The 27,040-nt window shown below is 44.7% G+C and overlaps 1 protein-coding gene across 1 annotated transcript; it reads left to right on the top strand.

Moving 5' to 3' along the window:
* On the top strand, window positions 1–26,000 carry TIMM21 (translocase of inner mitochondrial membrane 21). Its single transcript, XM_088475980.1, has 6 exons — window positions 1–944; window positions 7,770–7,832; window positions 7,914–8,011; window positions 13,694–13,767; window positions 25,176–25,281; window positions 25,370–26,000. Exons 1-6 carry the CDS (start codon window positions 674–676, stop codon window positions 25,469–25,471), a joined length of 714 nt encoding a protein of 237 aa, XP_088332106.1. The 5' UTR covers window positions 1–673; the 3' UTR covers window positions 25,472–26,000.
* The last annotated feature ends 1,040 nt before the right edge of the window (window positions 26,001–27,040 follow it).

The raw sequence follows: 27,040 nt of genomic DNA, 5'->3' as shown, positions 1-27,040 counted from the left end.
AATATTCTATCACACCACATAATGGAAGCCAAAAGCGAGGGAGGGAACTCCTACACCCTGGAGTACATCCTGTGTGTTACTAATGCATAATACAACATGGACAGATCTTAGTGCCAGTGTTCCCGGAACGGTCACGGCAGCCGGTTTTAGATTTACTAATTATTTGAACTACGATTCCCATAATCCCATGCAGTTCAGAACTAGTCACCAGGGCGGCTAGTGAGTGACTGACACATACAGCAGAAGGTCGGGTTGGGGTATCAGTGTAACCTAACTGAGTTCTGAAGTCATTTGTTCTGTAGATGAAGCGAGATTCGAGAAAGCAAAATTCAAGGCCGATTTCCTTATCGTCCCGGCGCCGCTCCTAGTGCTCAGCATACAGTGTAGGGTGCAGCTTGGGAAATGCAGTCCCCGGCGCTGCACACAAAGCAGCAGAGGAGGCGTGCAGGACTACAAGTCCCACAAATCTCCTGTCCGGGTCCAGCTATCCGCATGCTACTGCTCGCAGGCTGCAAAGAGGCGTGTTTGCGGCACTCAGTAGTTTAGTACTATGTAGTGCTACAGGGGCCTGTACATCGCTCATAAGAAGGACACATGAAGTTCATTCAGTGCAGTCGGCTAATGCTGGTGCATGTTACTATATGATAGTGGGTGACAGGTTAGAGGGGCTGCCATGATTCTCTGCCAGTATCTGCGGAGAGCTACCTCTAGCAGTCTCCTGTACTGTCCTCTGCTGTGTTCTGAGCGTCAAGGGTTAGTGTCTGGCAAACTGCTCTGTTTAGAAACTCTGAAACGGGGGGCACCATCTTCCACCCCGCGCATAAGAGTGCAGCCCTTCTTTACAGGCAGAGGCTTGCTGCAGATCCAGGAGCGGCAGAACAAGCGTGTGTCTGTGCAGAGCAAGGATGCAGGAGGGGAACCCCAGCTAACTACAGCACAAAGAGGTATCTTACATCTGGCACATGGAGGTTCAGCCCAGAAAGTTATGCAGTTTTCATTTGTCACATCCCACCTTTCTTTTGTTGAATAGATAATATTAAATACATGATCTTTTTGAATATGCATACGCTTAATACAAATAAAAATTAGTAAAAAGAATTAAACTGTTTCAAATATTAGGACGGTAAACTTAATGTTTACCCAAACATCTTTCAGCGATAATTCAGTGTTACCATGGTTACGCTCTAATATTCATAAGTCACTTTTCACCCAGTAAATAACTTAACTGAATTAATCTATTTCTTTTGGAGAACTACAATTTTCACAGGGGATGAAGATGTATCAAACCTTGGAGTGAGATAAAGTAAAGAAGTTGCTCGTAGCAACCAGTCAGCGTCTAGCTATCATTTTTCTAATCAAAGTCTATAAAATGACAGATGCTGATTCTTTGCTATGGTGTATTTCTCCACTTTATATCTCCAAAATTTGATACGTCTCCTCCTGAGCCTTGTCTTGTGTAGTAGGGATAGCCAATCAGCGGTCCCACATCGATCTTATGGATCGATGCAGGATCACAATGTCTGCATTTAATACAGAAAATGTTAGATAAAATAATATTGATCATCTATACAATCAATGTATTTTTTTGATACATGCGCCATTAGGGGTTTAGTTAGTATTGCACATGCGCATTTAAAACAAGACAAAAAAAAATGACGCATGTACAGTAGAGCACGAGACGCTGGGGACAGGTAAGTGTATAGCTGCTACAGCATCAGGGTTTTTGGATCAGCATGTAGTGAAAATGTCGATATCACAATGTTGACAGTTATGATGTCGACATTGACCATGGCATGTACAGAATGTCACCATGTGAAACACCGATATTCTGTACGGACCTGCAGCGGATGACTACGCTGCGGGAGGGAAGGGAGGTTAGGCATACTCCTAACTACTGCTGGAGCCCCCTGAAGTGACGTTGAACCCGAAAGACATGTTTGGAGCCACTGGACCAGGTAGGTCACCGCTAGACCACCAGGGTCTTTTTGTTGACATTCTAATGTCGACATTTCATCAGTGTTGACCTGGTCAATTTCAACATTTTGCCATGTTGACATTATAATGGTGACCTGAACATTGACAAAATATACCACACCTTTTGGATCGATTCTATTAAAACATGTCTCAAGACTTGATCCAAAAATTGTGACGCATCAGGCGACAAAACCTTTGTTAAAAATTGGAGTTCGATGCCCATCCCTAGTGTGAATTCACACTGGCATACCCATAACAGTGGGCACACACGTATGTAGTCTGGACCTGTATAGGCGGTACTCGTGAGTTCTAACATAGGTCAAGTATGGGTGTGTTTAATGGGAATAAGTAACAAATACAGCAGTATTATTTGAGAGTGATCAGGAACAGGCAGAGATAGTGGATGAAGAACATCATGGTCACATGCTCTAGCGAACCACTTGTGACACTGATTGGGGCTTTCTTCTTCACTCAGACATAGATCATTCTTTAAGCAGAATTATTTTCTTTTTCATAGTATTTTGACATGGGAACTTGTTTCAGCTGTATTAAAAATGTTTTTGTAGTTTAATTGATGCTTAATATCATTTGCATTTGTTACACATAAAATAAATGGTTTACCACATGGTTAAAAGTGGGATGGTGTAAACCAGACCCATATTCTACTGTGGCTGAATGGTATTCAACTCACTCCTGCATATGGGAGGATTTTTCTTTACTGTTTACAGGAAAAACTAGTTTTCTTCTTCAGGGTCTATAGGCTCCACAGGGCGACCTTGGAGTGTAGGTTGGATCTGGATCCCGGGCACCACGCAGTTAAAGCTTTGGAATGAGATAGATCCCCTTCCATTTGTGTACGATGATGTCATCAGCCAGTGTCCAACGTCATTCCCTACCATCCAAGTGGGTATAGAGGGGGAATATATTCTTGTCGCGAACCAAGCGACCTCGCAAAGGGCCTTATTTCTTATTTTCCTGGAAAGTGTGGGCAGAAACCTCCACTTCCGCCCTCATGTCACTTCCAGGTACAGCTACTGAAGGGGTTTTATACTCTTCTTTAAAGCTTTTGCTCCCAGGATGCACTGGTCCATCCTTCCTATACCCCGAGCCAGAGGCACCTCAGTTTGAGTTGGTGTTTGGCTGGAGTCGGGTCACTGTTAACGCAGAGGGGCTACTTAGCAGCCCCTAAAGCTATTTTAATTTTTGATTTGGTAGTTTTTTTTAACTATCTTCAGAGCGCGCAGCAACAGACTGTCCACTGGACATCTGTGCTGTTGCTCCGTTACCCGCCACAATGCCAGTACCGATCTGGGGATCACGGTGGAACCCTGGGATCCGTGCTAGCCAGGCCCCACGGACTTCCCAGACTGCGGCCGGATGTACGGGGACAAAGTAAGGCAGGTCGCAGGCCCCCCATACCCTGCGCTTCCACTAGACCACCAGGGACAGTATCGACTTGGGAAGCCAGCGTCCCAGTGTTTAATATTCAACCAGGGGAGTCAGCCTTACCTGTTGTATCGGCTCCTCAGCTCAGCGCGCCTTTCCACTGCGGTCTGGCTTTGCTGAGCTGTTTCCTCTTGTGGCCACGCCACCTCTGAAGTCTCCGGCAGCCATTTCTCTGGTGGTTAATCGCAGATCTCTCAGGCCAGCGTGTGGTCCAGTCCCCCTGCATACCTCTCCTTGGGTTGATGTATGCAGCACTATAGCCTTCCCAGACACTGAATCTGGGCAGTTGATTGTAGTGCCACGTTGCAGTATACTTTCTGCATTGTATGTGACTTATGCTAGCGCTGCCTATCTGTGTCTTTGTTTCCTAACTGTCAGCATATTTCTATACCTTTCCTCTAATTCTACCCTGATACAGGTGTAGTTAAGGTGGGTCTTTTTACTCGCATATATAAAAGTAATATTTGTGAGGTCTGACACATGCTGTTGTATGCTGCACTGTGAAATATTTAGGCAAAGGGCTCCTGCAGCTTACCAAAGTGTCAGACAGAACCAGTGTGTCGCATACTTAGGCAGTGCGCTCATGCAGCTTATCCAAGCATCAGTCAGGACCAGTGTTCTTTCTCGGACTACAGGGTTTTTTTTGTGCCTCACATTTATAGAACTAAGTATTTGTGAGGTTTTGTCACATACATTTGTTGCACTGTGTAAGTGTACAGGGCATGTAGCGGTGGTCCCTGGGAATATGCAGACCATCGGATCAATGCTCGGACAATGGTGCTCTCTGCAGAGGTGCGTCTGTCTCTATCTTGGTGGCTACAGACATCTCATCTATCCAAGGGTCGCCCCTTTTGGTTCCCGGACTAGGTAATCCTAACATCGTACACCAGTCTCCCGGGTTGGGGCGCAGTGACCGGTCCGCGCTACTTTCAGGACTGTTTGACATCAGTCGACTCAACCCAGCCAATCGGCATATTTGAACTTCGAGCTGTCTACAGGGCCCTCAACCTATCCCAGCACTTACTTCACAGAAAACCTGTACAGGTTCAGTCTGACATTGCCACAAACGTGGCTTACGTCGACCATCAAGGAGGCACTCGAAGTCTGGCAGCAACGACCGAAGTAGCACGTATTCTGACGTGGGTCGAGGGTCACCTCCCGGCCGTCTCTGCAGTGTTCCTTACGAGAGTTCTCATTTGGGAAGCAGACTTCCTCATCCGTCACAACGTGCATCCCAGGGAATGGTCGCTTCTCCAAGAGGTGTTTCAACTCCTAGTGCACATATGGGGCCTCTCAGAGGTGGACCTCATGCCCTCCCGACACAATCAAGTGTACGGGTCCAGAACATGAGCTGCCGAGGCAACCTTGTTAGCGGCACCAGTGAAGGGGACCTTCCAGTTTTCGTACCTCTTCCCTCCAGTCCCCCTTCTTCCTCGACTTCTTCAAACAAGACGAAGGCACTGTCCTGCTGGGTGACTCCAGCTTGGCCCAGACGTCACCGGTACTCAGTTCTTCGGAGTCTCTCCATCGACACTGCATTCCTGTTGTCTCAAGGTACTTGCCTTTACCCGGACCTGGGTCGTCTATCTTTGACGGCGTAGCTCTTAAGACATCCCTCCTGAGGTCAAAAGGATTCTCTAGCTCTGTAGTCAGCAATGTGCTCAGAGAGCATAAACCAGCCTCTGCTCGGATCTACCACAGAGTGTGGCGTACATATTTCCAGTGGCGTCATACCAGAAGCTACGATCCTCAAGTGTTTAGGATTTCCAGAGTCCTGGCCTTCCTTCAAGCTGAATTGGACCTTGGACTCTCCTTGCTTCACTGAAAGTGCATGTCTCTGCTCTATCCATTTGGTTCCAGTGTCCAAACCTTCCTCCATGGTGTCCTCCGATTTCAACCTCCCTTTGTCACTCCAGTGGCTCCGTGGGATTTGTCAGTAGTTCTTCGTGCCCTCCAGGGTCCTCCATTTGAACCCCTGAATTCTGTAGAACTGAAGTGGTTCACAGCGAAGACTCTTTTTCTTCTGGCTATTGCATCTGCCAGGGCTGTTGAGGGCGCTCTCCGCTCGTCCCCCCCTTTTCTGATATTTCGCCAGGACAGGGCTGTGCTTCGCAGTCGCCCTGAGTTTCTTCCTAAGGTGGTTTTTAATTTCCATATAATCAGGAAATTATAGTACCGGCCTTTCAGTCACCAGATCTCTCGACTGATGAGGCCTCATTGGATGTGGTCCGCACTCTCAGGATTTCTATGGACCGTACCAGTCCCCTTAGGAAATTGGACTCCTTGTTTGATCTATGGATTTCACAAAAACGGATGGCCAGCCAATAAACAAACATTGGCCAGATGGCTTCGTATGAATATCTCAGAGGCTTACACACAGGCAGGCCTGCCTGTTCCGGCTTCTGTTACTGCTCAGTCTGTGGGCCCCTAGTGGGCAGCTTTTGGTGACCGGTTTCCCGTCTCCTTCTATGTGAGAGTGTGATTCTTGTGTGTACCAGTCTTCCTTCTCTCCTAAAATCCTCCTCTGGCCTTTGGCTACTTACCAACTGAGATGCCTCTGTCTTGGGGGCGGGGTATAGGAAGGATGGACCAGTGCATCCTGGGAGCAAAAGCTTTAACTGCGTGGTGCCCTGGCTCCAGATCCAACCTACACCCCAAGGTCTCCCTGTGGACCCTATGGACTTCGAAGAAAGAGAGTAAAAAAGGTAAGTTCTTACCATAACTCTCATTTTGCTTGACATGCACAGAAGAGAACAACTCTGCTTTTAGTCTCTGAGTCAAACTGTGTTACACTTTCTGCTCTCTAATGCTGGGTACATACACGTTGATATATCGTTAGTACAGCTGACAAACAATATATCGTCTTGACCGTTGGCCGATGTGTCCATAAGATATATCTGTGAATCGCATTGTTCAAATATGTTGCATCGGCCGTGTTGAATGGCAGATGCAATATATCTGAAAGATATACCTTGCGCATCTGCTGGTGTGTACAGGTGACCGACCGACCAGTGACAACGTCTTCACAACTGGTTCCTGTGGCCAGACATGCCGGGGTGGCCAATTGGTATGTGTGTATGCACATATCGTTTTGCAGGACATTTACCAGATCGTTAGATTGGTCGAACTGTCGGGTGCATAAGGGTATAATGCAGAGTTGCATACAAGTCCATTTTGCAGAAAGTTCTTATGGTTACTAATTGTGCACATGCTCTGTAGTTGAGTGTGAGCAGCTCCTTCTGATTCCGAGTTGTACACATCTGGGTCACATCTCCACTTACAGGTGAATGAGCATAACTGGGTGGTAATGGGGTGTTGGTATGTAGGCTAAGTTTAGTGAGGGCATATAGATGGAATTGCAATGCTGAGTTGTGCTCATGTAGAGAACTGTCTGATTCGTACCAAGGAAAGGGCTAATGCAAGAGCGTACTGATAAGGATGATGGCCATGAAAGCAAGCGTATGGATAAGAGTGGTGCTGTTGCATAGATGCGCACAACTCAGTGTATGGGCCGCTGTCTGCATTTAGTTCTGTACAGTGTTAATTGATGCTTTTTGTAGGAATATACAATGAGCATATACAGGAGCCATGATGTAGGTGTTGGGCACAGTCCTGGTTGACTCAGCAGCCTGTGCTGAATATTTTACATAATGGGAACAGTCATTTTCCAGCCCTATGTCATTGTTAGGTGAATGCAATTTATATTTATTCCTTATCTTTACATTCAAATTTTGACCCACTGGCCTACATCTGCTGAAAATCTTTGTGAGCAAATTTGAGTGCACCTTAAGCTGGGTACACACCATGCGACAATCTTATAGTGTGTACACCCGATCTGTCATTCCCGGCCGTCCTTCATTGAATCATATCATCTGCTGTGCTGCATATCAGATGGGACGATTCATTGAACAACGCCGTGTAGCTACATGTAGCATGTAAAAATAAATTGCACCATCATACAAGTGATCATTACGGCTCGCGTAATGTATCCTTACATCACTTGCCGCAATTGCTATGGTTGCCCTGTCGTATGGTGTGTACCCATCTTTAAAAAAATTTTAGTTGAATTATATGCAAGTCCTTAAGATATCCTTGGAGAGTAGTCATACCAAAGGTTGAGCAAGTACAGGCATAGCAACTCATATTGTAACCATCTGGTATGTATTTGGTTCATTATAAATGACCTTTCAGGAACTTGCTTGTAGTGTGTTGCTAAAATGCAGGATTGTATTTTCATATGTAATTAGATGACTTTCCCTAATTAATTAAAAGTTTTAAATATGCTGAGGAACTTCTGAATAATGTGGTGTCCCCTGTACCATCTCACTTACTGCTCTTGTTTATTGCAGTGAAACAAGCTGGCCTAGATATTAGCTATTTAATTGTGGCAGTTTTGGGAGTTGCAGTTACAGGTAAAAGCCTTTTTATTTGTCATACTACTACTAATTATTTTCTGCATACCAACATAAACATGACCCTTTTTTGTTGAGCAGGGGGACTTTTTTATGTTGTTTTGAAAGAACTGTTCTCTTCTTCGAGTCCCAGTAAGATATATGGAAATGCATTTGAAAAGTGTCGAAATCATCCTGAGGTAAGCAAATTGCTAAGATAAACAAAAGTACAGTAGGTAATATCTATAGTATAGTATATTCAAAATTATATAAATATTAAAGGATTGCTGTATCTAAAATGCAAGATACAGTACATAAAAAATAGCTGATGGTAATCTTAAGTATGTTTTAGAAAATATTAAAAATATGCCTCTTATGGTGCCTACACTCATGGCGATGTGCTCACGATCAGCCGATGTGTACGATTTCCCTTGAAACTCTCCCAGGCAGCTCTGCACATGATATGCACACGATTTGGTGTCCAATCTTCAAACGATCTCTCCTGCATCCAGACTTTCACAGTGCATCGTTTCTTAGATTGTCAGATCTGCCCTACTGCACGACAGATCTGACGATGCGACGTGCGATCAGCGGGGACTCGCATCGTGATTGTGAGTGGGGACTCACGATTTGGGCATTTTTTACACGATCTGTCGTTCTGGTGCGTCGGAATCGGCCAGATCGGGTAAAAAAATCGGTATGTGTGTAGGCACCATTAGCCATCATTGTCCACAGATTTTCGTTTCCAAAAGGCTGCCTGTTTTATTCATTACTCTGATGCTAGTTTCTCACACAACAGTTTTGTCCGTCCGGAAAAAGCAAACTTTTTTTTTTTCCCGGACGGATTACTTCCTTTCACTTGCACATGATTTTATTTGGATGAATCAAGCATTGTGCCCAATAATACTGTACATCTTAGGAAATGCTGGCATGAAAATCTTGCTGGTATTAGCTTGTAACCCACAGAGGTGCGAGCATAAGCCAAGGAAGATTACTGTACCATAATAATGATAACCCTCCAGCTGCCCATCGCACATGGTTCCAATGGAGTTGAATTGGCCCCTTATTGTATAGACTACAACAGGGGTGGCCAACCAGTCAAGAGCCCAAAAATATCTGTGGTCAAGTTGAAGAGCCGATAGCATGCGCGCACCGTAGGTGCTCGTGCAAATATGGAGCGTGGCCTAGCTGTCTCAAGGCCACGCCCCACTTTTGAGCGCACTCCTTTGGTATGACATTCACAGGAGCATGACCTTGTGTCACACCCCCGTTTTTAGTCACGCTGCAGCGAGCCCAGCACATTGCAAAGACACCCCAATATAATTTTTTTCACCGTTGAAGTGAAAGAAAAAGCCAGAGCAATATAGAAAACGTTGAAAAAACCCCGTTCACATAAAATACACAAACAAGCAAGATCCACATAAAATAAATTTAAATTGCACATCCAAATAAAGTACATATTGAAATCCGTAACCACATAAATGACATTGAGAAAACCAGTGCCCATTATGTTGTGCCTCATATGCAGTGCCCTCCAATAGTTGTGCCCATTAAGCAATGCCCCCAGTAGTTGTGGCCCTTATGCAATGCCCTCAGTAGTTGTGCCCCTTCTGACATGCCCCTTGTAGTTGTGCCCATTAAGCATTGCCCCCAGAAGTTGTGGCCTTAATGCAATGCATCCTGTAGCTGTGCCCATTAAGCACTACCCCCAGTAGTTGTGGCCTTAATGCAATGCCCCCTGTAGAAGAGCCCATTATGCAATGCCTTCAGTAGTTGTGCCACTTCTCAAATGCCTGCTGTAGTTGTGCCCATTATGCAATGCCCCCAGTTGTTGTGGCCCTTATGCAATGCCACCTGTAACTGTGCCCATTATACAATGCCCCCTGTAGTTGTGGCCCTTCTGCAATGCCCCCTGTAGTTGTGCCCATTAAGCAATGCCCCCAGTTGTTGTGGCCCTTATGCAATGCCCCTGAAGCTGTGCCCATTAAGCAATGCCCCCAGTAGTTGTGGCTTTTATATAATGTCCCCTGTAGCTGTGCCCATTATGCAATGCCCTCTGTAGTTGTGGTCCTTTATGCTTCCTGTAGTTATGCCCATTAAGCAATACCCCCAGTAGTTGTGGCCCTTATGCAATACCCCATGTAGCTGTGCCCATTATGCAATATCCCCCAGAAGTTGTGCCCCTTCTGCAATGCCCCCTGTAGCTGTGCCCATTAAGCAATGCTCCCTGTAGTTGTGCCCCCTAAGGTAGTGCCCCCAGTACTATCTCCCCCTCCCCACCCACACCCCTATAAAGAAACTTACCTGTCTTCATGCTGGCACCGCTCCACGCAGTCAGGGCTCCTGAGTCCCGCCGTCGTTGCTGCTTCCGCTGCCTGCTGGATCTACCTGGATTGCATCATGACATCACCCGCGCATTGCATTACTGGGTACGCTGGCCTCTGAAGTGATCAGAGGCTTCTTTAGTCTTGAGACCAGAATTCTCAGTACTAGTGGGGATCTGTCAAGCCGCATCGGAAACTCAAAAGAGCCACCCCTGGACTACAATAAGACCATAAGAATATACTAAGACCCTGCTTGACTCACTCCTCTCCCCATTGTCTTCCTCTCCTGCCCTGACCAAGCTGTTTCCCTGTACAATGGCTCTCTTGCCTCTGCTGCTCCAGCAGTCACAACTCACCTTTGCAGATCCATGCCTCAACCTTAACATACCAAATACAACAGATAAGTGCAACAGTGTTCTCGAACCTCTGAGTAAGTGAATGAAATTGCACTCCAATGCAGACTTCCTTCATTTCAAATTTATGCTCTTGACCTCTCAACCTAGTGCCGCCCTCGTCCTCTCTAAACAGTATTATTTCCTCCCAGTCCTCTAGCCCCCTGCATCTCCTCCACTTTCAGCTCCATTCTCTGCCATTGACTTCGCCATCCACTTCACATCCAAAATTGTATCCATCGTCTAGACATTATTTCCCACCAGACCCTCGGAGACTTTTTTTTTTTTCCCCAGCTAGACTCTCTTCATCCTCACCATCCATTTTTACCAACTCTGACTTCCTTCTCCCCAGTATCTGGAGATACAATCATGGCTCTGATCTGGTCCTCACCACTTTCCACCTCCCCTCTTGACCCTATTCCCTCCTGTCTCCTCCGCTCCCGTTGCCTGTTCTCATCTTGCTCATCTCATCAATCTTTCACTTTCATCAGGCACTGTCCCCTCTGTATTCAAGCATGCCCTTGTCTCACCCATTCTTAAAAAAAACCCACCCTTGATCCTGCTATTCTCTCTAATTACCGTCCCATCTCTCTCCTCCCCTTTGCCTCCAAGGTCCTTGAGCAGATTGTCTACAACCACTTTTTTTCCTCTAACTCAGTGCTTGACCCATTTGAGTCTGGCTTTCGTCCTCTACACTTCACAGAAACTGCCCTCACTAAAGTCTGCAAGGACCTTATTGTTGCCAAATCCAAGGGCCACTATTCTCTGCTCATGGGCAACTCTCTCGTCCTGCAAATCCTTCAACCCCGCGGTCCTTTCTAACTAACTATTCTTTCTCAGGGGTCCACTTCTGCCACGCTTCCACTACTAGTAGGTGTCTCCCAAGGTTCTGTTCTTGAACCTCTTTTTTTCCTTTTATACCTCCTCTTTTGTCAGCTCTTTTGGCCTCCAATATAATCTCTATGCTGATAACTCTCAGTGCTGCCTCTCCACCCCTGACCACTCCCCGGTCTCCTCGCTCATATTTTCAGCCGTGTCTGTTATTTCTTTCTTATACTTATCATGTCTAATAGTGGGCATACACTGGCAGATAATATGCCTATCAGGCCAACAGACTTTTGAGCAGAATTAAAAAGTAGCGGCTTCTGTAAGCCGCTGCTTCCCGACGGGTTGCAGGTACATATTTAAAACTGCACCCGGAGTCAGTGTAAAGCCCGACGTGCTTTACACTGACTCCGAGTGAGGTTTAAAATATTCACCTGCAACCCGCCGGGAAGTAGCGGCTTACAATAGCCGCTGCTTCATAAATTCTGCCCTTTATGTGACAGCCTGTAATTGAGCAGATTTCAGGGCCATACATGATATATTTCACAGTGTATGGTCACATGAAAAGAATAGGTCAGCCGTGGCTGGCATACACTGCACAATGCGGCTGACTTTCAACTCCAAAACTATAGCATCGAAAGGACATGCTCGACGATTCAGCATGTCTGAACGGTCGATATTTTGTAATCTGTCATGCACATAAACAGTACAATTATCTGGGTTATCTGCTGATATCAGTCAGATCGCCCAGATCCTGCCTGGCCAACCTGTGGCTCTCCAGCTCTTGTGAAACTACAAGTCCCAGCATAACCTGGGCAGCACAGATGGTGTAATGGTAAGCATTACTGCCTCACAGCACTGAGGTTGTGGGTTCAATTCCCACCACGGCCCTAACTGTGCGGAGTTTGTATATTCTCCCTGTGCTTGCGTGGGTTTCCTCCGGGTACTCCGGTTTCCTCCCACACTCCAAAAATATACTGGTAGGTTAATTGGCTCCCAGCAAAAATTAACCCTAGCGTGTATGTGTGTGAGCATGTGATAGGGAATATAGATTGTAAGCTCCACTGGGGCAGGGACTGATGTGAATGGCCAAATATTCTCTGTAAAGCGCTGCGGAATATGTGTGTGCGCTATATATAAATAACTGGTAATAATAATAATAACCTCCCAAAAGCATTCTAGTTTCACAATAACTGGAGAGACACAGGCTGGCCAGGCCTGGCCTAGATATTTGTATAACGTATGCCCAGCATCAGACTGAAGTAATATACTTCCCACCCTCCTGAATTTCAGCACATTCCTCAATTTAATTATCTTTTTACAGCACCACAATCTCTTCTAGCCCGCAACTGTGCTGTCTTGGAGTTATCCTTGACTCCACCCTCTCCTTCAAACCACACATTCAGTACCTCTAACAGTCATGCCAGTTCCATCATCTAACCCTTTCTCTCGCTTGAGGCAACTAAGCTCCTCATTCACTCACTGGTCATTTCTAGAGACTACTGTAACCATTCTCTTATCTGGCCTCCCTGTTTCTCTCCACTCTAATCTGTTCTCACTGCTGCTGTCTGGCTTATCTGCTTCATCTCTCCTACAGGCCCTACGCTGGCTCCCCTGCAGAACCTAATTCAAACTTCTTACACTCACTTACAAAGCCCTCACCCAATCCTCTCCGACGTCTTCACACTCCCGCAAGCAAACTTCTCTCCACAAATGAATGTCACTTCTACAGTCAACTGATTACCACCTTCTAAGTCTTTTTCTTGTTTTGATCATACTGTTTATGTACTTTGTAAGGCACTGCAGAACCCTTATTTATTAAGTTTCTTATATAGCCACACAAAATGTATATAATATGTTAGTATGCACGGTTTTAACCGTTCTTCAGCCTGCATCTCTCAACTTGCCCTATACAGTACAGTTATAAAACATGTATGCCAGCATTTGCAAAGTACAAAGAGAGTTGGTTTCTAACTTTAGGCTCCATAAACACTTACAAATTCAGGACTGTGCACTTTGAAGTGGTTTCGCTCATTTGTGTACTTTTATGTGTGTATTGTATTTTAGACTTGCTCCTCTACGTAATCCTTTATAGTCTACCCAAAGAATATTTATTTTTTTCACTACTGTTTCCACATATGATATGTACTTAATGTTAAGGAATAGTTTAATGTAATAACCATCGCATATCTAGTAGTCTAATATAGCTGCCAGTTCTATCATGCAGTTTTATTTGGCTTTTTTGTAATTTTTTACATTTCTTTTAATTTATTTTCATTTAGTTACAGTATCCTAAATAGTAGTCTTCCTTTATTTGATATCCTATTTTTTTTTTAATAAGGTTATTGGAGCTTTTGGTGAGCCCATCAATGCTTATGGAGAGACCACAAGACGGGGAAGACGACAGCATGTCAGGTAAGTGAATGTGGCATTAGGTGCAATATAAAATTGTAAGAACTACAAACAATATTTGAAATTGATGTATAGAATAGCCATTACTAGAACATTCCTAAGCTAGTTGATGTAGAGAGATTTTTCAACTAAAAATCCATTTCAAAGGAAAACAAAAAATATATACATATGTTTGAGAAAAACGGCACTCCAGTAAAAAAAAAAAATATATATATATATATATATATATATATATATATATATATATATATATACATACACACACACACACGTGGCTAAACTAACCATACAGTGCAAGAAATTACAAATAAAAATATAAAAGTCAAATGTGTGTTGCACTCCCTATTTAAGGTGGCTGCTTCAGTCTTCCAAACAAATGATATATTAAAAAAATTATCAACAAAGGATTGTGAAAAAGGTGAAGGGTGAGCGCCTTCAGTGCAATAAGTGAATAAAAAATGGAAACCTTGTTGTTAAGTCCAATGTACTTTAAGGATTTCCACTTACCCTGTAGAAATCCTTAAAGAATCTGCATACGATGCTCCCGTGTTGAACATGAATATATATATATATATATATATATATATATATATATATATATATATATATATATATATAAATAAATAAATAAACTGGAGAAGAAAAAACAAAATAGAGTAATACTGATAAGCGTATATAAGAAATCTGTGCTCACATGCAAAAAAACAAAAATGAACCAGTGACCAACTAAAAAATGCTCGTACCAACATTAGTTAGATCATTCTTGGGTACAATGCTGTTCCCACAGATGTTTTCCTCATGCCAGAGGTACAAAATATGCAGGGAGATATAAAAGAAACAGCCTCCAAACATGTGGTATTAAGGTAAACACATACTTTAATAAATAACAACAATAAAGACCTGTACAATAAAGTAAAAATCAAACAGCTTATCTGTCTCAAGTATAGCAGGTGTCCACAGGAACTCCCACCGCATTTTAGTCCCGCTGTATTCTCTGGGAACTCAGAGAGAGAGTTATAGATATCTATATCTATCTGTTGAAAATTACGACAAATCTGTTTGTTTCCTCGGAAAATCAGTTTTGCATTGTTTAGATTAAGTACAGTAAGTGATTTTTTTTTTTGCGGACCATAAATCAATCAAATGTGTCACATATGTGAATTAAACTCTTCTTTATTTATCTGTGAATAAAACATTTATTTCCGTTTTGTATTTCTACAAACATATTCATATTTACTTGCCAGCAGCTATAAGCAATATAAAAGTACATGGAAGTTTTTAGGAGTGTACCGTGTTTTTTGTTGTAAGCCCTGATATGTACCTGGAATCTGCCAGGTCTGAGAGTTTTCATCTGTAGAATAGCAAAATTAGCATTTATCCATACATCGATCATTTTTGGTTATTTTTGATTGTTGTCTAACATTGTTTTGTAGATTAATGTAGGCAGTGCTTACACCATAAGGGTAACTTTCAAAAGTGATGAGCCTGCAGTACAAATTAAGCTTTGTGGTATCTATATGTGCATGAAATTGTCTGGGAAGCAGATAGTTTGCTCCAGTTCTAGAGTGGTCCTAGAGACGTGGTGGAACTCACCCCTCCGCGAACCCCCCCCCAACACCCGTCGTCTCAAAAGAAAGGGGCATGGTCACACAATAGTATCCCCAATTCAAATGACACCACGCAGTGGCACAATCTTATTCACATTGCACCGCACACAGTGCCCCTGATTCACATTACTTTATTCATGTTATGACACACAGTTGTGCCCCTTTTACACAATACCTACAGTACTAGTGCCTCTAATACACATGCCCACAGTAGTAATGCCCCTTATACAATGTCCACAGCAGTAGTGCTCCATACATATAATGCCCACAGCAGTAGTGCCCCTTATGTAATGCTCATTGTAGTGGTGCCCCTTATACATAGCCCCTTGTAGTAGTGCCCCTTACACAAAAAACAAAATACTTACCTTAAGCCCTGCTCCTGCGTCCGCTGCCATCCGACTGGCTGCTCCTCGGAACTATGGGAGAGACGTCATGACGTCTCTCCCATAGTGCCCACTGCAGAAGCCAGAGCTCAGGAGTGAACTCCAGCTGTCACTGTGGGGAAGTAGCCGGGTGCCCGCTGGTAACAAAATCTCTGTGGGTGCTGGTGGGCTGACTGATTGGGTAAGGTGAGCTGGAGGAGGCGGAACTGGTTCCATTTCCAAATAGAACTGCCAGAACGCAGTTCCACCCCTTTCTGGCCCACTTTAACCCCTGGTTTGCTCATTAGTCTGTAGTCATGAAATGTGGCTAGTTATTGTTGTGCCTGTTTTGTTACCCACATGCATGATATTTAAATGGATGGAAATAGGGAAATTATAGAGGCCATTCACTTGTTTCTTCCCACATATTTACTTTTATTTTGTTTTTTTTAAGAGGTTTCTTAACTCTTATGATATAAGACAAATGGGAGAGAGATGAAGTGCCAACTAATCCGCTCCTAACGGTCTCTTTACCAGTTTGAAAGATGACAGGAGCTGATTGGTTGGTACTTTATCGCTCTTCAAGACTTAGTACATCTACCTCGCAGTGAGGCAAAGAGTACTTTTGGAGAAAACTGTAAAAGGGTAAATTAGTACTTCTACCAAACACTTTTCCAAGCAGATCGAAAATAATGCAAGTCAAAGCTGATATTGTGGGGCATTGCAAAAACTGTAACGTAGTGGTGATTCTTCTGTCTGTGGGGGACAATTGGGTACATTTGTAGGAAATATAATGCAGTGCGTTTTCATATTTTGTTGGTCGTAAATTATATTGTAAAGAAAAAAAAACGGATGCAGCGCTCCAGTGTGATTGCTGTCCATCAACCTTCAAACATACATCAAACAACAAAACAATCATTAGAAGTACCTGCCGCTCTCACTTCTACAAACATATTTCATGTGAAAGTCATTCAGTAAGTCCTTCTCATTTTAATTCGTCCAAGATGAAAATACAATAAACGTCCATGAGCGAATGTGTTTTGAATGGTTTCTTTTCTTTCTTTCAAAAAGATGCTTTTATGACATCATCCAAATGTTTAACCTTAAAAAAAAAATATATAATTAGTGATGACTGATTGTCGTGGTATACCACCAATAGCTAAAACATTAAAAAGGTAAAATTGTGATTTACCACCTTTGTATGGATGTGTTATGTGATTATGAAGAATATACCCTGCTAGCAGTAATTGCACACTAGTGGTACATAAACATTGCTGGCGTAAACTCACAATGAGATTGTTCTATAATCATATCTTATGTATTTTATTTTATTTTTTTTATAATAGAAATTCCAAAATCATTAAAGTACAATTGGAACATGTATAAATGGGGTAAAGCGATGATGATGGACTTTATTAATCCATCCGTTGATTTTCTTCTCAGAGATGTCAAATTTTTCCAGAACTTCCTGAGGAGCTCACTCTCGGTCTCTATTGTGGAAAAATAAAAACTTACATAGGATATCAACTATACTTCCCTATGTATCCAAAGAACCAATATCTATTTCATTCACAAACATGAAAATATGCCTTTCATAAGTGAAAAGAGGATTTTTGGTACTTACCGTTGAATCCTTTTCTCTGAGTCAGGCTGGGGGACACTGGACCATGGGTTGTAGGTGGGAAGGTGTGGATTTGGCACTAAACACTGAAATCTATAACTCCTCCACTCTGCAACCCCTGACTTCAGTGCAAATTAAAAAGTGCCTGATCAGGAGAAGCAATACTCAGTGACACCGTCACATCGAAAAATAACGAAACTGACTGTCAATTAGGACCCAAATCATAACTCATACTCAATACGACTGAGCGTGAGGGAGCCGAGTGGAATGAGCCGACGCCTTGACTGGTGCCGGGTGCCCCGAATCAGAATAAGCCTTTGAGACCACTGAGCGGAGCCATCTTGCAATGGTTTGCTTCGTGGGTGGCCAGCCACGTTTGTGAGCATCGTAGAGGACCAATAGAGTGTCTGTCTAAGTAAATTTGCAGGGGCCAAACGACATCCAACAGTGACAGATCGTCCTGGTCCACTGAAGACTGCGAGGGTGAGAAAACAGGAAAAACTATTTCCTGGTTCAAGTGGAAAGATGAAACCACTTTCGGTTGAAAAGAAGGAACCGTTCTGAGAACCGCCCTGTCATCATGGAAAACAAGAAAAGGTGGTTTGCAAGACAAGGCCCCCCAACTCAGAGACCCGCTCAGCTGGGGCAATGGCCATAAGAAAAACACTTTCCACGTGACGAACCGAAGATCCACGGATTCCAAAGGCTCAATCTGAGCCTGCTTAAGAGCCGATAAAATCAGGAGAAATCCCATGGCGCTACTGGCGGCTGAAAAGGAGGCTGCACTCTCAAGACCCCCTGTAAAAAAGTCCACCTCTGGGAGGAGAGCCAGACGTTGCTGAAAATAAATAGGCAGAGCCTAAATCTGTACCTTCAAAGATTGAAGCCATAAGCCGGCTTCCAAAGCACCCTGCAGAACCGCTAAAAGCCTTGGAAGGCGGAACTGGGCAGTATACACTCCGTGCCGCTCACACCACATGATATAAGTTTTCCAAACCCTGTGGTAGTTCTGCGCAGAAACCTGCTTCTGCGCCCGGAGCATGGTCCCGATGACTGAAGGGGAAAACCCCTTATCCTTTAAGAGCTCTGTCTCAACAAACAGACCGTTAAAGCCAACTGAGGTAGGTCCTCGTGACAGAATGGCCCCTGCAGAAGAAGATCTGGTCGCAGCAGAAGATGCCAACCTGGACCTGCAGCTAGCTTGAGAACCGTGGCGAAGCACGACCGGCGTGGCCAGTTTTCAGCCACTAGGATGACTGAAACCTGCTGCTCCCTGACTCGACGGAGTACTCTTGGTAACATTGGAATTGGAGGAGAGATGTAGGCCAGATGGAAGTTCCAGGGAACTGTCATAGCATCCACTGCGAATGCCAAAGGATCTCTGGACCTTGCACAAAATCAAGGGACCTTGCAATTGTGGCACAGGGCCAGATAAATAGCCCGGAGCTCCAGCACATTTATCGAAAAACCTATCTCTGATGATGACCAGGTCCCCTGGAGACAGAGGTTCTCCGTTACCGCTCCCCAACAGCTGAGACTTGCGTCTCTGATGACAATGATCCAGTTGGGAGTAACCAGGGACCGACCCTGGAGCAGGTGATCTGTAATCAGCCACCAGCGAAGTGACTGACGAGTGCTGTGTGACAGAACCGAGCGGAGAATCTCCTACTGGAGAATCAGTGAATGGAAGTGGTCATACTGGATGGTCTCGAAGGTAGAGACCATCGTACCCAGTAACTTCATGCCCAGACGGACGGGCGAGGGGCAGACAGCACTTTCCTGACTGTCCTGAAGGGCCCGGGCTTTGGGCTCGGGCAGGAAAGCTCTTTGTAGTGCCGTATCGAAGATCACCCCCAGAAACATCAGACGTTGGCAAGGCGTGAGGTGACTCTTCTCAAGAATTCAGTATCCAACCGTGATACTGTAACACCTGAACCGTCTGGTCCAGGTGGAGCTGTAGTTGAGCAGCCTAATCTGTCTCCACTAGCAAATCGTCCAAGTAGGGCACGATCGTTATCCCCTCGGAATGCAGCAGACTCGCCATTGCTGCCATGATATTTGTGAAGACCCGCAGAGCTGTTGCTAGTCCGAAAGGCAGAGCCTGGAACTGGTATTGAGCTTTACCAGCTGTGAACCTGAGTAGAGAATGATGCCCCACCCAAATCGGTATGTGGAGATATGCGTCATTGATGTTGAGAGACGCCAGAAATTAATTTGCCAACAAACCCTGGATCACCGATCGGAGCGATTCCATGCGGAATCGATCCACCCATAGACTGGCATTCAAGGCTCGCAGATTTAAAATCGGCCGATAAGTGCCGTTGGGGTTTCGGACCAGGAACAGGTTGGAGTAAAAACCCTGTTCCTGTTAAGACTGTGGAACTGGAGCTATAACCCCCTCGGAACAGAGGGAACTGATAGCCTGGTTCAAGACCAGTCTCTGCTACGGTTCCCTGGGCAAATGCCGTGGCGAAGAAACGTTGCGGCGGTGGCCCCTTAGGTTGACCACATAACCTCATGAGACAACACCCCTTACCCAGGAATCCGCTCCCGAAGCTAACCACTGGTCTCAGAACAGGAGGAGATGGGCCCCCCACCTTCTCCAAGATTGGATGGGCTGAGATCATGTAAGGTACCTGGCTTCTCGGATGCCTGAGCGCCTGAATCTACCCCGTGGCGCAGAACCTCTGCTGGGGAAATGGCGTCCTCAGGCCGTTTGACCTCTAACTGGGCCCCCCCCCTCGAAAGGAAGAACGGAAGACCTGGAATCTAAAGCCCTTTTGCTTCTGGGGCACCACAGTCAGGAAAGTGCTCTTTCCACCTGTCGCCTGGGATATGATAGTATCAAGCTCGGCGCCGAACAGGATGCCTCCGCAAAAGGGAGAGATTCTAAAGCGCGTTTAGATTTGGCGTCCGCCTCCCAGGCGCGGAGCCAGAGTCCTCTGTGCACCACGACTGCAGTAGCTGAGATTCTAGAGGAAATCTGAGCTCCATCTTGTTAAGCCTCACACTTAGTCTGCTGCCGCACAAATCTAGTTCCAGCAACTCCTCTCTGGATGAGTCACCGGAAAGGCCTGCCACTAATTTGTCAGCCAACTTCTCCATGGCTCGAGAGACCCATGCAGAAGCCAACAATGGGCGAATAACAACCCCGGTGCCCATAAAAATACTCCTAAGTCATCCTTCTAATTTTTTGTCCAGCGGATCCTTAAAGGAGGTCGCCCCTTGGACTGGCAGAGCCGCATGCTTGGCTAAATGAGCCACGGCCGTATCCACTATCGGAGGCAGCGACCTGCTCCTGTGGAAAAGGATAAAGGGATGCAAACTTACGAGGAGTAGCATACTTCTTGTCCGGGGTCTTCCAGGCTTCTTCAACAAGATACGAGAGATCCTGAGAGGCCGGAAAACAAACTTACCCTCTTACGCCTCCACTTGAACGGCCCCTCAGCCCCTGCAGAGGCGTCGAGGTCCAGGCAGTCAAAGGACTGTCGTACCGCCATAATAAGGTCCTCCATGCCCTGACTTGACGCGACTCTGAACCTTCCTCTTTGGGCAGAACCTCCTCTACTGGGAGTTCCTCCTCGGGATCTGACCCCTCTAACAGGCCCCTGGATGGAGGAGGACGCTTATGCACAGTGCGCAGCTTAGGATCCTCAAAGAAGCATTCCATAAAATAGTACACCTTCTCGAACCCTGCAGCTGAGCGCTGCATGGTACAGACCCAAGGCGGATCAGGGCCCTGGTGACCGACCCCCGCTACTGCATGCAGCAAAGGCAAAATGAGAGGCTGGCTCCTCCCCCCGCTATACTGATCAAGCCCCAAGGCTTCTCCCTCAAGTGCTACTCCCCTCTGTGGGGAAAGCACTTGGACTGACCCGCACACACTGCGGGTGGTCTGTAATCGGCGCTCTCACCACAGGAGCCACCGACAAGAAGCCCGGCAAGATGGTGCCCGCCTTCCAGGACCATGCTGACCGCCTGCACCTCTATCAGGTACAGCAGCGCGCTATCCCCGAGCCAAGACTGTCTCACAGAGACCGGAGTGTATAAAATGGGGCTGGCGCTCAGCGCCCTCCCCCCCACCCCCCCACGATGCGGCTCTCACCGCCGTTACACTCCAGCGCACATTACCTATCCTAAAAAAATAAACATAAGATTACTAATAAAGTAAAAAATCCTAAAACTAAGGAAGGCTGAAACAAACGTGCGTCTCTCCACAGGCACTACATTTACACTGAAATCAGGGGTTGCAGAGGGGAGGAGTTATAGATTTCAGTGTTTAGTGCCAAATCCACAGCTTCCCACCTACAACCCATGGTCCAGTGTCCCCCAGCCTTGAGGAAAGAGAAACAAAGTTTTCAATGTCCAGTATCTATAATTCGTTTGAGGAGATCCAATAATCTCTATATTCCATATACTGCAAACCAAGATAATTTGCCAACAGTATTTATGTAGAAAATCATGTCCCCCAAAGCTGTTGCAAGTCTCCTGAACACTTTTTCCATGGGCTTAGTTCATACAGTAACAATCAGATGTTCAGTCTCGTGGATGAAACTGCAGGAAGCTGATAATCCGAGTGTAGAAGTGAAGCTGGGAGTCTCTTGCCCCAGAATTCACGAACGTGTACCAGCGGGAGCCCTTTTTCAAAATGGTGGTAATTCATTTGGTTGAGTTAAGAAAATACATATTTTACCATGGACTTCAATAAACCAGAAAAACATTTACTTTTTCTTTTGTAGGAGTAATAGCACCAGGTACTTGTACAGTAATCACTGTTTTGTAGTTAGATGTGCAGTATATTAATTAGGGATGTGCGCCAGACCATTTTTGCCGGATTTGGTTCTAATTCGTCGTCCGGATTTGGATTTGCCCAGCTGTGGTGACTGGATTTGGATTTTTTTTACAAAAATTGAAAAAAAAGCTAAAATCACATAAATTGGTCCTTTTTTTCTTCTTAGAGTATCATTAACCTCAATAACATTAATTTCCAGTCATTTATAGTCAATTTAGACCACCTCACAGCTTATAATATTGTTTTCAACTTTATTGGCCAAAGGTTGCAGTGAGCTGACTGGTTACTAAGCGACAAAGCAGCGGCGCAGCGGCACAGACACCACAGTTTAAAGCACATCTATGAAACATTGCCACAAAGCAGTGGCAGAAATGAAAAGTAGTGCACCCACCCAGTGGGATATGGACAGCAGAATCACAGTACTTGTTTACATAGTGGGTTATGGCCTAAGGAGTCACAGTGCACAATCTTATTCACATTCCAGTGAACCTGATTCACATTAAACCATAAAGTAGTGTCTCTTATTTATGTTACGACACACAGTAGTGCCCCTTTTACACACTGCCCACAGTAGTGACCCTTTTACACAATGCCCACAGTAGTGACCCTTTTACACAATGCCCACAGTAGTGACCCTTTTACACAATGCCCACAGTAGTAATGCCCCTTATACAATGCCCACAGTAGTAGTGCCACTTATACAATGCCCCCAGCAGTGGTGTCCCTTACACAATGGCCCCTGTAGTGGTGCCCCCTATGCAGTCCCCTTAGTAGTAGGGCCCCCTATGCAGTGCCCCCAGTAGTAGTAGTGCCCCCAGTAGTAGTGCCCCCATTGGCATGCCCCCCAGTAGCAGTGCCCCCATTAACATGTCCCCAGTAGTAGCGCCCCCAGTAGTGGTATGCCCCCCATTAGCAGGCCCCCAGTAGTAGTATGCCCCTCCTTAGCAGGCCCGCAGTAGTAGTATGCCACCCCTTAGCAGGCCCCCAGTAGTAGTATGCCCCCCATTAGCAGGCCCCCAGTAGCAGTATGCCACCCCTTAGCAGGCCCCCAGTAGTAGCAGGCCCCCAGTAGTAGTATGCCCCCACGTAGTATGCCCCCCATTAGCAGGCCCCCACGCAGTATGCCCCCCAGTAATGCCCCCTTACACACACACACACACACACATAAATAAAAAAATAAAAACTTAAATGAATCCCCGCTCCTGCCGCCGTGCGCTCTACTCTGCTGTATAATGCGCGGAGGGAGCCGGAAGACGGAGCTCATGAGTGAGCTCCAACCAGCTCCCTCCGTGCAGCAGCCAGTGAGAGTCTGTGTGACTCTTTGGCTGCTATTACAAACACACAGCTGCCGCTGGCGGCTGTGTGTTTGATCTGTGAAGGGCAGACGGTCTGCCCTACACTAGAGGAGCCCTGATGTCGGATTCAGAGAATCCGACATCAGGAGGCTGCGACTCGGCCTCGAACGGGGATCCGAGTCAGGCAGGGAACACCCGAACAGCGTTTGGGTGGACTCTGATCCCCAATGTTCGGAGCGCTTCGGATTCCACATAATCTGACCGCTCATCTCTAATATTAATACATGTTTATACCACATAAATGTATGCATTACTTCTTTTTTTTTTTTTTCTTTTATTGAAAATTTGTCTTGGAAATTCATCTTCATAGTAAATAAGCGCACCAAACTAAAATTCAAGTAAAGGTGAAAGTATTGGCCTTGGTAAAAGGAAACCAGGATTGTAATCTACTAATAGATTCTTCAGCTCCTATTTCTGCAAGTTGCAGGTTTTTGCTCAAAATAATAAATCCAGTGAGAAAATTAATTATTTTAATTTATCTATTTGATTTATAGCAACATTTTCAATATTTTTTTCTCAGACATAGGAAATAGTGGAGGAATTAAATCTGCATAAAGTGTAAAAAATGCCTACACGCTTTTGAGAACTATTTTGCGGACAGCAGTAGTTTCTAGTTAATTCATAGACTACACTACCACGGAGGCACTTTGCGCCTCTTATCCTAGTGCAGTGTGCCCAAACTTTTTTGAATCACGACGCCCTAGACCAGGGATGGGAAACCTCAGGCCCGGGGGCCGTATAAGGCCCCCTTAACCATTTGGTCTGGCCCTCTGAGCTTTTTTCTGCTAGCCTCATCTGGCTAGCAAGGTGCCTAGAATGGCACCCTGCAGCCAGAATCCATGCAGAAGTGCCACCTGGAGCACTATTATGACGCTTCAGATGGTCACACCGCTACCCTTACAGCTCCCCATAGCATTCTCAGGATGATCCGTGCACTGCTGTAATCACTGTCAATTAAGGCCTAGCCCCCATGTGACTTTCCATGGAGGGGCGTGGCCTGCACTAGGCCCGCGAATAATGTTATATATATCAAAATGGCCCTCGACAGAAAAAAGGTTCCCCACCCCTGCCCTAGACTACCAGCATTGTTTTCACGACACCCCTAATACAAAAGTTTGTTATTGAGAAATTCTGAAAAATTTAGGAAAGTAGGAAAGTGAAGTAAATTGTGCTGACCTGTCATCCTTAGGTTCATTTATGTGGTGGTGGACAGATTTGTGCTTCTTTTTGTCCTCATATTTACATTACATTGACCATAAATAATTTGGTTTGGTGCTGGACAACCAACCTGAGGCACCCCTGAAAGTGTCCTGAGGCACCCCAGTGCCACGGCGCACAGTTTGGGAACCACTGCCCCAGTGATATCACTAGTGCCAGGGTGCACGACTGAGGGGATGTACAGTCGCTGCCCTGACATTATTCTAGCTTGCTAAGGTACCCATAGGGTGCTCTGCACCCATCTTCATCTTCCCGATGCTTGTTCTGTAACATTATGATGTTGGAAAGGGCGGCGTGCGACAACCAAAGGTGCATAGTCATTTGTCCAGTGTGGTAGCAAGGTGCATAAGTGCCCTGTTGTTCATCATTTCCTTAGCGTTTATATTTAGTTCTAAATTATTTTTGCTACTTATTAAATATATTTTTATATGACTTGTTTTTTTTTTTTTTTTTAAGTTCTACAGAATACTTTAAGGGTGGTGCCAAGTGTATGCGGTTGAAGTTTTACATTTCAGGTTCTGAACCAAGAATGCAAGGTACCGTGCATGTGGATGTAAAAGAGGTAGATATTCTTTTTTTCTACATTACTATGCCACCAATACACATGTTTTTATTATAAAAAAAACTGCCTTCTCCATTTCATTTTTTAGAATCTACAAAGCGGGAAATATGAATTTCAGTACATCCTTGTTGATGCTGATACCTATCCACGGAGAACTATTGTTGTGGAAGATAATCGAAATGAAAGTTAGGAAAGAACTGCTGTAACATATTCGCAATGAGCAAGCTGCTTATTGATGTGAGAAAATGTTTCCAAAGTGGATTCCATAAGGCTTGCTTTGGCAGAGAATTCTGTCCCTAGGATGAGCAGCAAGTGAATCGTGACTACTTGTTTGTGAAAAAGAAAATCAAGTGTGACTCATATAATTGTTATATAATTGTTTCATTCAGAAGACAAACCAAGATTCCGTAACCATTTAGCAGTGGTACACTGATTTCATGTTGTATCACAAAATAAAAGATGGCACTCGTGGTGAACACATCTATTTTATACATTGCAATTCTTGTGAACATCAACAATCCAGTGTACCTCATATATTTGTTGGTTTTGCTATTAGAATTTTACTAGGGTTCTATACTTATGGAATTATATTTCTTTAAATTAAGCCATAAATATTGTACACTTATGTCATTAACATTCTTAAATTGTGTAGAAACTATGCTACAAGTTCATTGTCCAGTACCAGGTCTAAATAATGAATAAAAAACGTTTTGTCCATATATTTACTGAAAATGTTTATTTCTGTCACCCTTATTTTAACTGTAGCTATAGGGAAGCAATGAACCTTGTACTGTAAGGGAGTAAGTAAAAAAAAAAAAAAGTGATTTTTCCAGCTGGGACTGAGGAATCTAAAAATTGGGGTGAGGCTTTAGGTCTGCCACTTGTAGTGAAACAAGAAAATAGAATGGTTTCACTTCAGGGAACACTATCAAAACAAACAAGACGTAGAGTATTGAAAAAAAATTGAGTGCAAATAAATTGTTTTCTTTCTATAACAGAACAACTGGAGCACAAATATTTTTTTTATTCCCTAGAGAGTACAATCTAAGTTTAACCAGACCAGCCACACACAAAATAAAATGTCTTTGTGTATCACATGCAAGCTTTATCTAAGATTTATTTTATACAGTAGGTCAGGGCTAGATCAAAAACTACAACTGAGCAATCTAGTGATCCTGTTATGTTAGACAAGGATGGGTGCACATCGCGACCAGCAAAAGAAAAACTTGCCTGCTGTAATGGGCAAATATCTATGCAGCCAAACATTACGGTATGTACTGTGGTAGGTTCTTTTGTCAAAAAGGCTTCAACATTCATTTACAAAATGAAACAAAAAAAAAAAAAGGAGCACTTTCTCAGTGTTGCCAGCAATTTTGTCTTTTTGAAGTCTAATGCGCCCATCCACTACACAATGCGTGGATGACTGCACGATTACGACGCCGTCGTCTCCCGCTGGGTGAAGTGCATACATTGAACGTTCAGACATTGTGTATGCAGATCATTCATCCCCGAACATGGCAACCTGACAGCGGTCGTAAGGTTGACCGTCATTTTCGGGCAATGATTGATGTTAAAAACGACCAGTGGGCGCGCGCATCGCTGGTCATTTTTAACATTTTACTGCCCGATTTGCGGGTGTTTACCAAGCGATGGAGCGATAACGACCGTCATTATCGCTCCATCGCTAGGTTTAATCGCCTAGTGGATGGGCAGCATAAAAGATTACTTATACACAATGGAGACATTCATAATATGGCCT

The sequence above is a fragment of the Taudactylus pleione genome, unplaced genomic scaffold, assembly GCF_031769625.1.
Source record: "Taudactylus pleione unplaced genomic scaffold, aTauple2 ptg000179l, whole genome shotgun sequence".
In the NCBI taxonomy this organism is placed as follows: domain Eukaryota; kingdom Metazoa; phylum Chordata; class Amphibia; order Anura; family Myobatrachidae; genus Taudactylus; species Taudactylus pleione.
The sequence above is the reverse complement of the archived record's forward strand: the minus strand, read 5'-3'. Positions and strand labels throughout refer to the sequence as shown.